We start from the raw sequence: 18379 nt of genomic DNA, 5'->3' as shown, positions 1-18379 counted from the left end.
CGCACAGCGCGATTTGAATACAATTATATATGAAATTTTGTTTTTGCGCTATCATATAACGCATTATATTTATATATGATAATGATAATTTTTATCCTTTCTGATGATTGCATACTAAACTTCAGGCAATGACAAAAAAAGGGGCCAAAAATGAACTCTTAATCTTCAAAACTAAGCGCGCTGTGATTTTTTGAAAAAATTATTTTTTCAGCTTCCGCGCTCACTCAAAACCGGCTCCAGCATTCGGGGGACGTTTTGATTTTTACCGCTTCGACGTTTAAGGGTTAACAAATCCCTTGGAACCTAAGTGTCATATAATACTTTACAATTCCACCATTGAGCCTTTGGAAGAAGCAACCCTTAAGTACCATACAGTTAAAACACTATTCCTTCTTGCACATGCTATTACCAAGACTGAGTGAAACATAAGATCTCTCAGCTAAGATGGAACATCAGACTAGTAATATTATTCTAACCTTTTTTCACTTGTCTAGGCCAAAGAATGATTTTAAGTATAAAGCATAACCTAAATCTGATCCAGTCTCATGGATCTAGCAGGAGACCAAGTGAAATTTTGGCATGTTCTATTAGGAAACAAAACTTCCCGTGTCTATGAATGCGATTTCTTAATTACAAAAAAAAATAATAAACAAATGCCAATTTAAGGGATGAATATCTACCTTCTGATGACGAAAAAGTTTCAATTTAGGGGATGAACATCTATCGTCAGTTAAGGAAAAGCTCAAGAGTTTATCTTGCAATGATGTACAAAATGCTGTTCAGTGGAAGTGCAATTTAGTCTATGACTCGCATTATTTCAAAGGTATAGAAGCTCATTTTTTTATCTTTTCTCCTTTCCAAAATTTATTTTTTAATCGAAGGGAGTATGAAGGTAACGACTGTATTCTAAAGCATATTTCCCTATCCATTGGTATCCTGAAGTTTTGTTGGCTGTACAGCTAACAACCATATCACTGGGTATTACACCATTCTGCAAGAGTGAAATTCTCATTGCAATGGTTAAATAAAATCGTATAGCCCAAATCTAATTACATATAAGGGTTCATTAGCCTGCATCCACATCAATGTGGTGTATTCAGTTAAATGGATGTTTGGTAAGTTTGACTGAAATACAAATTTTATAGCTAAAATCTATTTCAATATTTATCAAACATTCTTAAAATTCTACCAACATCTCCATAATCATAGTGGGAAATATGTACCAGAAACTCACACAAGCTACCTACAAGTGAAAAGGAAGAAAAACAAGTGAAAAGGAAGAAAAACAAGTAGCCTGCCAACCAAACCAGATATAACTATGAAATTTTTTATTGTGTCAATACAGATACTGTATAGCTAGATGGATTTTGTTATAGAGCTAGATGGATACCTGTTAAGTACTGAAATCAATAATTTTATTCTAAAAATTCCTACTTCACTGATTCGTTATGACCCATAGAGGCCCAATGCTTGGGATATGTCCCTAAATTTCATACAGCTATCAATCCAACCTCCCGTCCTTGAAGGGAGCATGGCAAGAAATCCTCCAGGGATTGCTTGCCTTGAAGGTAGGGAGAGTGTGTGAGTCCGGCATGGTTTGGACTACCATGCCGGGCTGTGCAAGACCTGTCGCAGGATTCTCTCGGAGACCTGCAATGAGGTTCTCCTGAGTGACTAGTCTCTCCGAAATGGCTCGGATTGACTGGCCTGACTCCTCCAAAGAAGACGAGATCTGAGAAAACATCTCTTGGAACTTGTTTTGGACTAAGTTCCCGACCAGACTAACCATCTGCTGCATAATATTGGCCGAAATATTTGCAGTGAAGGTGTCCGGATCAAAAGGTGAAGGTTCCACCTTTTCTTTGGGGGTCCTAGGACGGGTTCCGGTAGAGGTTGAAGGCTCAGGGTCGGAGAAGAGCTGAGCCTTGTTCCTAGAAGACTTGGACTTGGAACCCTTCGAGTACGAAGTCATTCAAGCCTTGTCCACTCCAGGATGGTGAGCCGAAGATTTCTGAGTGCTACTAGAACCTGACTTCTTAGACAGTGTCTTTTGAAGCGATTTAAATTCACGCTTACCTTTGACTTCTTGACGTTGCATGATGAAAGAATATAAATCCAGAGCGAGCACAACACAGAGCAAGAAAAACGCGTGCGGTCTGGATCGCGCTAACGAAAAGGAATGACGTCAGAGGCGCTAGCAGTAACGGTAGCGGGGAGTGGGCCTTAGGTCGGCTCCTCTCTAGTAGAGGGATTTTGAAGGAGGATGAATCTAAATGGCAAAGGACCCCTGGTAGTGGTTTCACTCGCCCCAGAAACCATACCGACACCTTTAAATAAGGTGAGCAAGCCAGAATATTTTGGCATTTCCATATTAGCTTTTTTCTCTGGTATGTTAGCAATAATTTACCTTAGAAATGTGTGCTAAAGGGACATTTCACGTAACGACATGGGCTGAGCCCAGAAATATAGGTACCCTATACTTTAATACTTACCGAATATGATATTGTTATGATACAATAAAGTTTCATACATACTTACCTGGCAGATATATACTTAGCTAAGACTCCGTCTTCCCTGACAGAAATTCGAATTTCGCGGCACACGCTACAGGTAGGTAGGTCAGGTGATCTACCGTCCTGCCGCTGGGTGGCAGGAATAGGAATCATTACCTTCTAGAACCAGATTTTTCTCTTCCACCTGTCTCTTTGGGGAGGCTGGGTGGGCCATTTATCGTACATATCTGCCAGGTAAGTATGTATGAAACTTTATTGTATCATATCAATATCATTTTCATACATTCAACTTCCCTGACATATATATACTTAGCTGATTGCCTTTGGTGGAGGGTAAGAGACAGCTATTCACTGATTAGACAGGTAAACAACATACGTTGTAGGTAATAAATAAATAAAACCTTGGTTCCTATGTGTTTAGACAAAGGGTTGACTTCCTAGCTATTGCTAGGAGTCTGCTTCGTCTCAAGAACCTCAGCGAGGATGTGACCTATGGCTAAGAGTTCTTGTAGATCTGTCAATGGGGTCTTATCCACTTACTCAACAGAATCTAAAGGTCATTAGTCAATGGGGTCTTATCCACTTACATGACAATACACCTATGCCTAGTGGCATAATTAAGGAGCACAACACCGATCCCGATCACCTGATCCTAACACGAGGGTTAGTGCTTAATTTGAAAAGTTATCCCCAAACTCCTTTCAAACAACCCAAAGAACAAAACACTATGTTAAAATAAAAATTAACTCACTTACTTAAGGATCAGTGTCGGCTCCCTATCCCAGCAACGTATCCGTAGACACGTATAACCAAGAGAGAAGGATCTCTCGTAGGTCAACTTGACCTCCTTCGTGCTAAGGGAAGTCAACTCCCGAGTTGCATCTTCCGTAAGTTACAGCTAATATGTCCTTCACGACATATTGTTATGGAACTGACAAGAATTCATAAAAGCTCGCACTTCAAGCGCTTTTAATTCTCAGCTGTTTGAAGGAATCATCAAGTTATTCATGAAGTGCTTAGCGATCACATTTGTTTCAAAGAAGAAGACCAGGGCTTCCTTTGAAATGGATCTCTTCTGGATGAAGCCTAGAGCCTGGCTTGCGCCTGGCTTGGCGCCTAGCGCCTTGGCTGGCTCCTCCCCACTTGCTGGAGTTTCAAGCTTGGTAGAGTCTCGAGGAAGTCTGGTGATCTCCACATCGGACACTCTTATCTGTCCAATTTTTTCGCCTCTAGCGCATCTGTACCAAGTTGTAGGCCGCTCTTTCTCCTCATCAGACCATGACAGTGTTCTTGGGACTGTTTGCCTCTGGCGTTTTTTACGCCTGTTTTGGCATATGGCACCTGGTTGGCGCTACATTGTCCAAAAGTCCTGAACATCCACAATAGTTTATCAGGAGACTGGAGAAGGGTGGAAGAAGTTCTTCCACTTTTAGCTTTGGCCTCTCCGGCAAGGGGAGGTGATTGTAGTCAGCTACATCCAGTAGACGATAGGATATCTAACCGTACGAGAGATAAGAGTCTTCCTCCGAGGAGGGTCCTTCTTGAATACTTCCGTTGCTCACGAGATCTCTTCTTACATGTTGAAGGGGTTTCTAGTTGCAGAATCTTCCCTGTCATTGCCCGAAGGAAGGGAAGAAGCCTGGAAGTCGAAGGAGACTCCGAGCTAAAATTGGGAGGACTCCTGATTTCTAGCTCTTTATTGTATCCCTCTGAACATCTTCTGGGAAGCATTTCGAGCCGTCATCGCATTCCAAAGACTCTGTAGGCAAACGTTTGAACCATTCTACTGTAGATGAAAACGTAAGTACCCTGCCTGGACAACGAAACCTCTATCTGAAAACATTGAATCAGGAATAGGGGGTTTTAGTTCTTTTGCCAGACATACTATGCTGGCAAGAACCCATTGCCTAGTTTCCATAGAATCTGATGCGAGATTCCAATGCTCAAAAAATTCACTTGTCTTCTGGTCGTTTAGGACCACGAGAAACAAAGAATTCCCTCATAAAAATTTCTCAAAGAAGTTTGATGAGGAGCAGTTCCATCTTGTCGGAACATGGAATCTGTGGCCACAAAAAAGATCTCATTAGAAGTACATGATATCCTACTCTTGTCATATTGAGGTATCGTATAAGATCTGATCTCGAAGATCTTAATCCTCTGCTATCTCCAATTCCCTTTGTAGAGACAGAGTATAGCCTTTTACTGCGTTCTTTGATAGCAGATATATACAAAGGTGATTCTTCCCTCTGAAAGGGAAGAAAAAACCGCTATATGGTTCACAGAGGTATCGGAAGAGGACAGTTTCCTCATTCCCTCTAGCACGATCTGCAGCAATTCTATATCTTGTCCATGACTATTGTCATTTACCTTGAAAAATCCTCTCATTCATGTCCACTTCTGGTCAGTCTGCACGCAGACAGACTCAGAGTGGAGAGGTTATTAAGGTCCATTTATAATAGATGCTGATACAATATTCAGACTGTCTTGGAAAAGACTTCCCAAACATGCTGTGAGAAGAACGTGACCTCTGTGAATCCAACTTCTCTAAGGCCAAAATGAGGCATAAAGTATTATCCTCTCTTTCTTTGATGCCCTTTATCTTAAATTCTGTAAAGAATTTATATTTTACGGGAAAAAAGACTAAAGTTTATTCCCCTTTCTATAAAATAAAGATGGCGTATATTGCTACCTCTCTTGGTTCGACGAAAAAAGAAGCAGTCTACAGGAAGACTGTTCGTCTTCTACCTTGCTAAGAGATCTATGAAGAAGACTTTTCGCAGGTTCTCACAACTCTTTGCAATAAATGTTAGACATACTTTCACAGTTATTATCGTCGATCGAGAAGGTTCTCATGGACATGCAAAATCTTGCATCGAACCTCTTAAGGATCGTTACATTCCCTGTCTGTTTTCCAAATAGGTTCTCTTTGTTAACGCGAACAGGAGCGAAAAAAGAGATTCTCGATGCTCTTTGCGATATGAGTGTCGTGGAATTGGCCTAAGTGATTAAATGGGTAACAAAATCAGGAACGAATCTTGCTGTTACCGAGTGTGCTGTCTGAGAGGCTACTGGACTCTTAGGTTAATAACTCGCTAAAACGAGAAAATATCTTGGATGGTGCTCTTGGCTCATTGCACCAGGCTGGCGCTTCTGGCGCAATTTTGCGCCAGGCTGGCGCTTTTTGGCGCATTGCGCCAGGTTGGCGCTTCTAGCGCTTTGCGCCAGGCTGGTGCTTTCTTCTAATTCTCTTTCTGTTATGTGCCAGAACATCTGTGCCTTTATGGTACCCGACATCCTTTCACATGTTAATTCCGTTCTTAGTAGGAAAAAACTCTTATATACGTAGTATAGTCCATTCAGGGAAACCATTTCTGCCACGAAGAGAATGTTTCCCATCCCACTCATCTCTTGAGCAATATCCGATTCTACAAAGGTTGTGTGCGTTTCTCGAAAGACTTGACCATACCGTAGTCTTAAAGTGAATTCTCTACTACATCCATCTTCTCACTACGCATGTATTCTAATAAGCCATGCTTTCGTAATCATGAGAGCATTATATAATATAATGTTCTGCTGCGTTAGAATCCTTTAATAATGTTACCTACGGTAAACAGCATTGAAAGGTTATAATATCTTTCTTATTGAAAGCTTCTTAGCAAAAGGCAGACAATATTTTATTTATGTTAGCTTAACTATCCCCTCCATTCGAGACTAAAGTCCATGATTGTAGGGGGAATATACGGTTAACCATTCGATCCCGTTGGAGAGAGAGATGTAACCGACTGCTCATGACCGAGAACCGGATGGTACTGTATTGGCCTTAGAATGCGTTGCCAGTTACTTTATTCAATGAGGGAATATAATAAAATTATTCTCAAGCCTAAGGAAGCTCTTAATAATGCAAATTTAAGCCAAACAACTGAGTAGGTATTGTCGTAACAAACCTTTTAAGCGAAGTCCTTACCAGGAAAATCCTGTAAGGATATAGATAATTCCATAGCGAACCACAAAGGCAACTATGGTATGCGTATATGACTTGTCATTCAGTAGTCGTATACAGCAAGTCTTCCTACTACATTCTTTCTTCTACGATTCAGAGAGAGAATGGAAATCTTGCCCTCTTCGTTCTTTTCGTCAATAAACACGAATTAGTATTAGTCGAAAGAGATCGCAATGAAAACTCTAGGATCGAAGAGAATCCCTCAAATTTTTATTCTCTTGGATATAAGGCCTTATTCTACGCCTCTATTATTTGGAAGAGCCTCTAATCAATGAATGAGAGCTCGTACGAATCTTGTTTAATTTGCAAACGATTGCCATTTCTGTAAATGGTTGGTTGCATTATTTTAGAAGGGGGAAGATTTTAATATCGTCTTATTATTAATGAACTAATTTTTTCCAATAAAAAAGGTTTCCAATTCCGATCTATCTTCCATTTCCCGTCCTTCAAGTTGGGAGAAGAATGAGCAACCGGAGGAGAGGGCCTGCTTTCGTAAGGTGAAGAGCTTTTAGCAGTACCGATTCTAACCTGACAAGAGCTACGGCCGCCTGTGCGACATCTTGAGTCCCCGCCAGAAAAAAAAAAAAGCCGATCTTGCTCTTGCCTTTACTTGCATTAAGACTATCCTGAGAAGGGCGATGGCCGCCTGTGCGACAACTCCCGTCCTTATCAGAAGAAGGCCTCGAATGTCTTTCACCTTTCGCAGAATCAGGCTCTAACTCCATCTCCGATGAAGATCCTGGTTTATAGTTTCAGGCGCTTTGTGCCTCATCTCAGGCGCTTCAGGCGCTTTGCGCCTCGTTTCAGGCGCTTTGCGCCTCATTTCAGGCGCTTCAGAGGTTTCAGGTGCGCGCTTTGCGCCTCATTTCAGGCGTTTCAGGTGCTTTTCGCCTCGTTTCAGGCGCTTCAGGCGCTTTGCGCTTCAGTTCAGGTGCCTTCAGGAGCTTTGTGCCTCGTTTCAGGCGCTTCAAGCTCTTTGCGTCTCGTTTCAGGTGCCTCGTTTCAGGCGCTTCAGGCGCTTTGTGCCTCATTTCAGCCGCTTCAGGCGCCTCTTTAGAATCCTCTCGCCTTGTCGGCGATTTGCGCCTGGCCGCCTCGTCTGAGCTGTCAAAGACTTCTATCGGACGGGATTTCTTAACGGGAAGGAAGAGATCCTTTCTCCTGGGAGAATCCTTTCAAAACTTCTATTAACGAAGATATCTACTGTTGCCTTTCACCTAGGATCTTCGTAGAGTCGTCTTGTTTCTCCGTATCCGATCTAGGGGAAGGAGGATTTAATGGATAAATGTCTTTCTTCCTCTCAGGTGGATAGCCTTCCGGAAAACTTTCCGGGATAGAATCCCAAGCTGGCAATTTCCACGATCTTTTAGAAGGTCTCGACAGCTTGTGAGAACTCCACCCTATTTTCCTTTCGATGAAGACTCGGATGACGAAAAAACACTGTTTTAGGATGCCTTTCCAACGGCTATCCTTGGCAGTCTGGGACGCTACTACAGATCCTGCCGAGGGGACGCCCGACCGTTGGGGATTCTCTGAAACCTCCTTAAGGCTTTCAACATTCCTTCTCCTCTGGGCTTGCGAGCTTGGAAGAGGTCTAGGCCTGAGAGCGAGACAGATCTGATCGGAACGCACCCTCCACTATTTAGGACGCCTTTCCAATGGCAAACTTGGCAGTCTGGGACGTTCTACCGAGTCTGCCGAGGGGACGCCTGATCGGTGGGGATTCTCTGAAACCTCCGTGCGGCTTTCGACATTCCTTCTCCTCTGGGCTTGTGAGCTTGGAAGAGGTCTAGACCTGGGAGCGAGACAGAGCCGATCAGACGCACCCTCCACTTCAATGGGGAACACTATATTCACTTCTTACCTTTTAAGAGCTCGCTTTTGAGCTACATCCATTATCTTCAAATTTGCATATATAAATTTGTAGTTTCTGTGGAGTAAGAAGGTGATGAGGATGCGACAACTACTAGTACTGCTAATACTCTAACTGCTCGTTAGCACAAACGCTATTAAAGCTTATAAAGTAAGCGTATCTAGTTATATGCTTTTCTGACTTCCTAAAGTAGGAAATTAGAGTTTAATATTTCCTCAATAAAGTTGTAACCTTTATTACATGTAATAATGAATAAATATTAATAATTCCCTTTATTGCAAACTATGTGAGTGTCTACCGATAATTTCAGTAGTTTCACTTAGTATTTTCTTTGAAATTTCGAAGCGAAATTCATTAAAAAGTTAATAAAAGCGTATGCCGAACCAAAGACCCAGTACTTCCCTGCAAAAGACAGCCCAGAAGATCGATGGCGATGAAACACGAAAATCAAGTAAGGAGGTACCGCAAACGTTTTGTTTACAATACGGCGACAGAGAAAAATCTGGTTCTAGAAGGTAATGATTCCTATTCCTGCCACCCAGCTGCAGGACGGTAGATCACCTGACCTACCTACCTGTAGCGTGTGCCGCGAAATTCGAATTTCTGTCGGGGAAGACGGAGTCTTAGCTAAGTATATATCTGTCAGGGAAGTTGAATGTATGAAAACATATATTACTGTACATATACTTAGCAGTTCTAATGTTAATATTTTCATTACAGACTACTAATACATAACCTTTAGTACAAACTACTAGTAGTATGTACTGCTACGTAGAACAGGTGGATTATACAGTACTACACTACTACCATATACATACAGTATAACATGGAATGGAGGAATGTACATATATTGTAGAAGACCCCTAAAGGATAAAAGGTAAGGCTTTCATCATTTTACAGTATACAGTAGTATACTGTACTGAAGTTTACTACTGAAGTAAATCCTATAGTATGTATATGTAGTATACTACATAAATAAAATAGTTTTATTTATGGCGCCAAAACGCTTATGGCACTGAGAAGAGCGCCATAAGAACCACATATTTAAGTTTTACGCCCTTATACTTTCAATTTTCGGTTAATGGGGATTTTCAGTTAATGGTTCAAACACAGAAAAACCCTGAAAAATGCTTATACCCGAGTATTTATTAATAGTTCTATCACAAAAAGTGCATTTTGTTACGAAAATATGAAAATACAATAATTTGTGAATATTTCTCAGTGAAAAATACCACGAATAGGCAAATTTTCTGTGAATAATGGGTATGAGTGGTTTGTAGAAAAACCCACAAATAGGCAAGTCCACAAATCATGAGTCCGCAAACAGTGGGGTTCGATTTTATGTGTGCTGTTTTCACATCTGTGTGAGATAGGTGAAAGTAAACCAGGTCATCATTGTAGGCTAGGGAAAGAGCCCTCTAGCATTGAATCCTTTTCTGATCACTGTGTCAAACAAAGGCACTATTCTGGCCAAGAAAAAGAATACAATAACTCCTTTAAGGACTTACAGAGGTACCAAAAATAGGTTTTCCCTCCGTCAAAACCTGTTATCCTATATACAGCAAAAAAAAAAAAAAAAAAAAAAATCTGAAAAATAACAATTTGTCGAAAAATGTTATTGTTATAATATAATTAAGTTTGTTCATACTTACCTGGCAGATATATATATAGCTGTATTTTCTGAAGTCCGACAGAATTTCAAAACTCGCGGCACACGCAGTGGGCGGCCAGGTGGTAGTACCCATTCCCGCCGCTGGGAGGCGGATATCAGGAACCATTCCCATTTTCTATTCATATTTTTCCAATGCCACTGTCTCCTGAGGGGAGGAGGGTGGGCACTTTAATTATATATATCTGCCAGGTAAGTATGAACAAACTTAATTGTATTATAACAATAACATTTTGTTCATGCAACTTACCTGACAGATATATATATAGCTGAATCCCACCTTCGGATGGTGGGAAGAGACAGAATAGGATTTGTAGGAAACTAAATTAAGTAGATGATGTACATCTTGGTTCCTCACCTGTTAGCAAAGTAGACTCTGTGATTACTGTCACTTAAGCCTGCTTCTGCTCAATCAGAGTTGCCAGCCAGGTGGAGACCTGTAGTGCTGGTGCGCTCTGGATGTTCTGTCAACGGGGACGTGACCACGTGACAAGACCATCGAACCATACATATGAGGGCTATGAAGCAACTGACCACCTCCTGACCAACTAGACAAAGACCCCCTTAGATTTAACCTAAAGGATGGGAGATCTTCACAGAAGAACTCACCCACAACCAAAAAACACAACATATTAAAAAACTAACCTAACTCCTAACTAAGGGATAGGGAAAGAGCTACCTCCAGCCCCCAAGACTGTGTCTGCAGAAACGTATGACCCAAGAGAACTGCAGTCCTCGTAAATCGTTCTCACATCTCTTAAGTAATGTGAGGCGAATACAGAATTGCTCCTCCAAAAGGTGCCATCAAGAATGTCCTTGATTGACATATTCATTTGGAAGGCAAGAGAGGTAGCGACAGCTCTGACCTCGTGAGCTTTCACTCGCAAGAGGCTCAAATCAGTCTTTTGGCAAGATGAATGAGCCTCTTTAATGACGTCCCTCAGAAAGAAAGCCACAGCATTCTTTGACAAAGGTAATTCCGGTCTCTTCACAGAGCACCAGAGATTACCTGAGGGACCTCGTACCTCCTTTGTTCTATGAACATAGAACTTGAGAGCCCTGACAGGGCACAGGACTCTCTCTGGTTCTTGGCCCACTAGACTCGACATACCCTTAATCTTGGAGCTCTTTGGCCAAGGGTTAGACGGGTTCTCGTTTTTAGCCAAGAAAGTTGGACTCAAAGAGCAGACAGCGTTGTCTCCTTTGAAGCCCACTTGGTTACTAAAAGCTTGGATTTCGCTAACTCTCTTCGCCGTCGCCAGAGAAGTTAGGAAAAGAGCCTTCTTCGTCAAGTTCCGAAGAGACGCTGAGTGAAGAGGTTCAAACGGACTTGACATCAAAAGTCTAAGAACCACGTCAAGGTTCCATGAAGGCGGCCTCGCCTGAGGAATCTTCGTGGTCTCGAATGATTTCAAGAGGTCGTGAAGATCCCTGTTGTCAGAAAGGTCCAGGCCTCTGTGCCTAAAAACCACTGACAACATGCTCTTGTATCCCTTGATGGTCGGGACTGCCAATTTCTGCACGTTTCTAAGGAAAAGCAGAAAATCGGCTATCTAGCTCACAGAGGTCGTGGAAGAGGAAACTCCCTCCTTTCTACACCATGCCCTGAAGGAAGCCCACTTCGATTGGTAGACAGCTCTTGTAGAGGCTCTTCTTGCATTTGCGATTGCTTTCGCAGCTGTTTTCGAAAAACCTCTCGCTCTGGCCAACTTTTCGATAGTCTGAACGCAGTCAGACCCAGAGCGGAGAGGTTTTGGTGATACCTTTCGAAGTGAGGCTGTTTGAGTAGATCTTTCCTCTAGGGCAACGTCCTTGGGAAGTCTACAAGGAAAGAATGACCTCTGTGAACCATTCTCTCGCCGGCCACATCGGGGCGATCAGGGTCAACCTTGTCCCTTCTGAAGCCGCAAACTTCCTCATGACTTCCCCCATGAGCTTGAATGGAGGGAATGCATACAGGTCTAGGCCCGTCCAACTCCAGAGCAATGCGTCCACAACGATTGCTCCTGGATCTAGGACCGGGGAGCAATACAGAGGAAGCCTCTTCGTCCTCGACGTCGCGAACAGGTCGACCAGAGGACGTCCCCACAACTTCCAAAGTTCTTGACACACGTCTTTGTGCAAGATCCATTCTGTCGGCAGGATTTGGTCCTGTCGACTGAGAAGATCCACCCTGACGTTCTGCACTCCTGCGATGAATCTCGTCAGGATCGTGATCTTTCTCACCTTTGCCCACAGCAGAATCTCCTTTGCCAGGTGAAACAAAGTCCGGGAGTGTGTTCCTCCCTGATTCTTCAAATACGCGAGGGCTGTGGTGTTGTCCGAATTGACTTGTATAATTTTGTTTGTCAATTTCTCTTCGAAGAACTGCAGCGACAGGAAGATCGCTGCCAGTTCTTTGACATTGATGTGCCAGACTGCCTGTTCCCCTCTCCAGGAGCCTGACACTTCTTCCCCTCCTAGTGTCGCTCCCCAGCTCGAAATGGAAGCGTCTGAAAACAACACTAGGTCGGGGCTCAGAAGATTTAGGGATAAGCCCTCCTGTAGCTTCTGAGGATCGAGCCACCATCTTAGATGGCTCTTCACCGACTCTGAGATCTTCAAGATCGCATTGAGATCGTCCTTGGCCTTCCATTCGTCCGCAAGGAAAAACTGGAGAGGCCTGAGGTGCAGTCTTCCCAAGGAAACAAACCTTTCCAGCGAGGAAATGGTGCCCAGCAGACTCATCCATTCCCTCGCCGAGCAAGTCTCTTTCCCCAAGAAGGCTGAGATTTTCTCTAAGCCTAGCCGCTGACGTTCCTGGGATGGAAACGCCCGAAAAGCCACTGAATCCATCTGAATCCCCAGATACACGATGGACTGTGTCGGGGTCAGATGTGACTTTTCGAGGTTGACAAGAAGTCCCAGGGACTTCGCTAAGGCTAATGTTAACTGAAGGTCCTTCAGACATTTTTCCTTCGACGACGCTCTGACAAGCCAATCGTCGAGGTATAGGGAAACTCTTATCCCTGAAGAGTGTAGCCACCTCGCCACATTCTTCATGATGACGGTAAAAACCATCGGAGCCGTGCTCAAGCCGAAACAAAGGGCTTTGAACTGCCATACTTTGTTGCCTAAAACGAATCTTAGGTATTTTCTTGAAAGAGGGTGGATTGGAACGTGAAAGTACGCGTCCTGCAGGTCTAAGGACACCATCCAGTCGCCCGGTCTCAAGGCTCCCAGAACAGACTGAGGAGTCTCCATCTTGAATTTGATCTTTTCTACAAAAAGATTGAGCCTGCTTACGTCTAGGTCTGGACGCCAACCCGACGACTGCTTCGGTACCAGGAAAATCCTGTTGTAAAATCCTGGAGACCCCAGGTCCACGACCTGCTCCACCGCTCTTTTTTCGATCATTTGATCTAATAGATCGAACAAAATCCGTTTCTTCTCTCCCTGATATGACGGAGAAAGGTTTCTGGGAGTCGTGGAAAGAGGAGGAGGATCCAAAAAGGGGATCTTGTACCCCTGCTCCACAATCCTGAGGGACCAAGGGTCCGTATCTCTCTCTCTCCATGCTCCCGCAAAAAACTTCAGTCTGGCTCCGACTGGTGTCTGAAGGACATAATCTTCATTTCGATGTCTTGGGCTTGAAGGAAGCTCTTCCTCTTGCAAGCCTTCTCCCTCGAGGAGCTGCTCTCGAGGGAGGAGCCCCACGAAAGGGTTTAACCTTCTTAGGAGGTCGAACAAATGATGACATGGAAAGAACTGCTGGACGTCTCGAGGACTGAGCTAAGAGGTCCTGTGTAGCTTTTTCCTGCAAGCTACTTGCCAGGTCCTTGACCAAAGTCTGGGGGAAGAGATGGTTCGTAAGAGGTGAAAAGAGAAGTTCCGCTTTCTGAGCGGGTATAACTGATCTAGCTGTGAAGTTACACAGCAGAGCTCTCTTCTTAAGGAAAGCAGTTCCAAAGTGAGAAACAAGCTCTTCCGAACCATCCCTGACGGCCTTGTCCATGCACGATAGCACGCTGGACAGCTCCCCCAAACTGAGCGAGTCCGGGCTTCTAGATTGCAGATCTAGAACTCCCAAGCACCAGTCCAAAAAGTTGAAGACTTCGAGAGTCCGTAGCAGTCCTTTTAAATGATGATCAGTCTCCGTAGGAGTCCAAGACACCTTGGCTGTGGATAAAAGGGACCTCCTCTGGGAATCCACTAAACTAGAGAAGTCCCCTTGAGCTGACGAAGGGATCTTCACACCTACGTCTCCCTTGGTCTCGTACAAAATGCCCCCTTTTCCACTGAGTCTAGAGGGAGGAAGGGCGAAAGTTGACTTGCCCTGATCCTTCCTTCGATCCATCCAGTCCTGGAGTTTCTTGAAGGCCCTCTTGGTGGACAGCGAAGTCTTCATTTCCACGAACTCCGGGGTCTTACACGACTTGGAAGACGAAAACTGCGAGGGAGGAGACTTGGGAGCTGCAGGCTGAAACTTGTCCCCGAAGGACGAGCGCAACAGCCGCACCAGTACCTTGTAGTCCGAGACGGACGACACAGAAGAAGGTTCCTCTTCAACCGAGTCCGCCGGACTACTCAACTCTCCTTCTTCCCTAAGAGGAATAGGAGACCGCCCCTCCGGAGAGGGCGTACGTCCAGCGGGTCTGGCCTTGATCAAAGACCCCCGCTGCTTAGAAGCAGAAGCCTCATCTAGGCTACCATCCTTACGACGATCCTTACTGCTCGAAGGAGGCAGAGCGTCTTGACGGCGATGAGCGTCCTTAGCGACGACCGAGACTGCCTTACTTCCAACAGAAGCGTCCTTATGCTTCTTACACGAGCGAGCAGAATGCGAAGATAACGTGTCTTTCCTAACGTTAACGAGCTCCTTATAAGGAGACACGTCACTACGAGCGTCCATACGAGCGTCCTGTTGCACGTCCTCTTCCTGCTCGGCGTCCTCCGAAGCGTCCTGGCAAGCCTCCTCAAAAGCGTCCTGAGCATCCTCTCGAGCGTCCTCTCGAGCGTCTCGGCGAGCAGCCTGCCCATGACGTCGAGAGGGAACAAAAGCGTCCTGATGACCAGCTTTCTTAGCAGGCGAACGAGATCGGCGATTAACCGAAGGAGACGCAATCGGAGAAAGAGACGAACGCGGAGAAGGAGAAGGAGACTGCTTCGTCCTCTTGACAGGCAGCCTGACGTCCTTCCTCCTCTTAAGCTCGACTGCTGCTGGGCGAGTCCTCTGAGCCATCAAAGATGATAACTGGTCCTGAAGGGACAAAAGAATGTTCTTCGTAGGCGAAGAACCAACAGAAGGAGCAGGACTGATCCTGCGAGAAGACGAGGGGCGAGGGGACGCCTCCTTCCTACTCACAGGTACAGCTACCTGCTTCTCCAAAGCGCGACTGTAGCGCATCTCAGCGTCATCCCCGGATGACATCCTACCTCTCTTCTGAGGCGGAAAGGCGTCATACGCATCCGGAGAAGAGCGCAACGAAACTGGCGAGATAGGACGTGAAGCGTCCTCACTACGAAACGTCCTTTTTAAGAGGACGCGAGTCTCTCCGAACGCTCCAACCCTTTGCGCGGGGAGGACGCCTCGGAGGACGAAAAACAGTCTTTAAGGATACGCGCCCATGCGCGCTCCTTGGCAGTCTGGGAACTTGCAACATGGCCTGCCGAAGGGACGCCAGATCGGTGGGGAGCCCCCGTAACCCTCTTGCGGCTTTCGACATATCCACTCCCTGAGTCCTAGGAGTCCAATAGCGGTCTAGGCCTAGAGGCATTATGGGGCCGATCTGACGCCCCCTCCACAACACTAGGGGCACGATCACACACTTTCACAGAGCCAGTTTCTAAGGCCTTCACTTTCGATTCAAGAGTACGCAAAGACTCCAAAATCAGAGAAAGGGCATTACCTTCTCCAGACACAGAATCAGGGCCCGAAGGCAACAACACAGGTTTAGGAGATACGAATTCTACCGGTGTTAAAGCAGGTGAAATGTTAGTTCCCTTACCTTTAGTAGCACCGCTCCTGGAGGAAGACCTCCTGATCCTATCGCATTCCAATTTACGCCGATAGGAATCATACACCTTCCATCCATCATCGGTCAATCCTTCACATTCATTGCACTGATCATCCAACAAACATACATGCCCCCTACACCCCATACATACTGTGTGGGGATCTACCGATGATTTAGGTAGCCTCACCTTACAATCACTCTTCACACACACTCTGAAACTCACTGCACTTGATCCAGACATCACGTTTACAGAAAAGCCAATCCAAAATCAAAAAACAGTCCACTATTGCGTATGCCAATCCAACAATCCAGAATCAATAACCAAAAGCCAACCCAGATACTTAAGTACGAGTAAATCCAAAAATCCTAGGCAGAGGTACTGCAAACAGTTGTTTACAGCACCGGCGACAGAAAAAATATGAATAGAAAATGGGAATGGTTCCTGATATCTGCCTCCCAGCAGCGGGAATGGGTACTACCACCTGGCCGCCCACTGCGTGTGCCACGAGTTTTGAAATTCTGTCGGACTTCAGAAAATACAGCTATATATATATCTGTCAGGTAAGTTGCATGAACAAAATGTAAAATAAAGGGTCTGTATTTGTATACAAATGCTTAATGCTTACCGACAAGTTGGGCAGGTTATTCTTCCTACTGCATCATTAATGCCAATTAGACACTCTCGGCAGAATGAGTGTCCACAGGACGGTAAGCACACTGGTTCCTTCTCATAACGATTCATCTTCTCTTTACAAACTGCACAATATATGGATGAAGCTGTATTACTCGCCATCTGTAAGAAAATTATGTACTACGTATACTGTACAGTTCATTGTTTTATCTTCCATATCAAAAATTACTGTAGTACATAAATAACCATACAGTAGGTGATGACAAGATCTTCAACATGTTTGTCAAGTAAAGTACAGTACAGTATAGGACAGCAACTTGGAGATATTTGTATGAGCTTTTTGAAATCATAGAAGGACAATAAAAAGACATACATTACCATATATATAATCACTACACTGTAGCAGTATGTTTCTAGATTTAACATATCAGTAAGTATAAGATGTTAAGTGTCAAATTTATACACATATTTCTTATTAGTTTTTCCTGGGCATGCTAGGTGAGGACAACTTTCATTTTAGAAATTTGTGCCATGATTCTTTAAGGTTTAGTTAACATTTATTTGAAAAAGAAACAAACATTTTACTGCACGAAGTAAAAAAATTACATTTTTAATATATAATATATATATATATATATATATATATATATATATATATATATATATATATATATATATATATATATATATATATTTATAGTATATACTATATTCAGGAAAGCCAAAGACACATGGATGTTTAAAAGAAGATTTATTGTTGTGGAAACATTTCGCACATGACTCTGTGCAACATCAGTCTGCAAAATGATAGAGTAAATAACATTAAAATCACTACAAAACACAGGATTCTCACACTCTTAGGAGCTTGAGGTGCTCATCTTCACAGGCTAAGTGGGCTTCTCTGATTACATCCTTAATGAAGAAAGCCTGAGCATTTTTAGAGATGGATCTCTTCGGATCTCTAACCGAGCACCATAGACTTTCCTTGTTACCTCCCAGTTGTCTCTTCCTCTTGGGGTAGAATTTGAGGATCCTGACTGGACACAGAGTCCTCTCTAGTTCTCTTCCTGCAAGTGAAGACAGTCCCTTAACCTCGAAGGTTCTAGGCCAAGGTTTCGAAGGGTTTTCGTTCTTAGCAAGGAAAAGGGGTTTGAAGGAACAGATTGCCGAGTCCTTCCTGAACCTAACTATGCCTTCCAAAGCTTGCAGTTTGCTTACCCTTTTGGCTGAGGCTAAAGCGAAGAGAAACAAAGACTTCCTGGTCAAGTCTCTGAAAGATGCTGTATGCAGAGGTTCAAATCTGCGAGACATTAAATATCTTAGAACCACATCCAGGTTCCAACTGGGTGGTCTAACAGTCTTGGTCTTCAAGGTTTCGAAAGACCTGATTAATCATGGAGGTCTTTGTCTTCTGCAATATTCAGGCCCCTGTGTCTGAAGACCGAGGAAAGCATACTTCTATAGCCTTTAATTGTGGAGACGGCCAAGTTGCAATTTTCTCTCAAGTAAAGGAGGAAGTCGGCTATGTCTGTCACAGAGGTACTGGAAGAGGATACTTTATGAGCTCTGCTCCATCTTCGAAACACCTCCCACTTCGACTGGTAGACTCGTACGGTAGAGGCTCTCCTGGCTCTTGCAATAGCCTTTGCAGCTCCGTTTGAAAAACCCCTCGCTCTGACAAGTCCTTCGATAGTCTG

At 44.0% G+C, this 18379-nt stretch overlaps 1 protein-coding gene across 9 annotated transcripts in view; it reads right to left on the bottom strand.

Annotated features, from left to right (window-relative positions):
- Positions 1 to 18379, bottom strand: part of LOC135196208 (uncharacterized) — a 249441-nt gene that overhangs the window by 121587 nt on the left and 109475 nt on the right. For 7 of the 9 annotated variants that reach the window (XM_064222831.1, XM_064222829.1, XM_064222832.1 and 4 more), the window contains exon 2: positions 16678 to 16844. In XM_064222831.1, the coding sequence (XP_064078901.1) occupies positions 16678 to 16844 (167 nt within the window). Of the gene's footprint in view, positions 1 to 16677; positions 16847 to 18379 lie in introns of all 9 variants that reach the window. The other 2 variants (XM_064222826.1, XM_064222835.1) reach the window with 1 other exon arrangement.

This window comes from Macrobrachium nipponense, chromosome 17 (assembly GCF_015104395.2).
Source record: "Macrobrachium nipponense isolate FS-2020 chromosome 17, ASM1510439v2, whole genome shotgun sequence".
NCBI lineage: Eukaryota > Metazoa > Arthropoda > Malacostraca > Decapoda > Palaemonidae > Macrobrachium > Macrobrachium nipponense.
The sequence above is the reverse complement of the archived record's forward strand: the minus strand, read 5'-3'. Positions and strand labels throughout refer to the sequence as shown.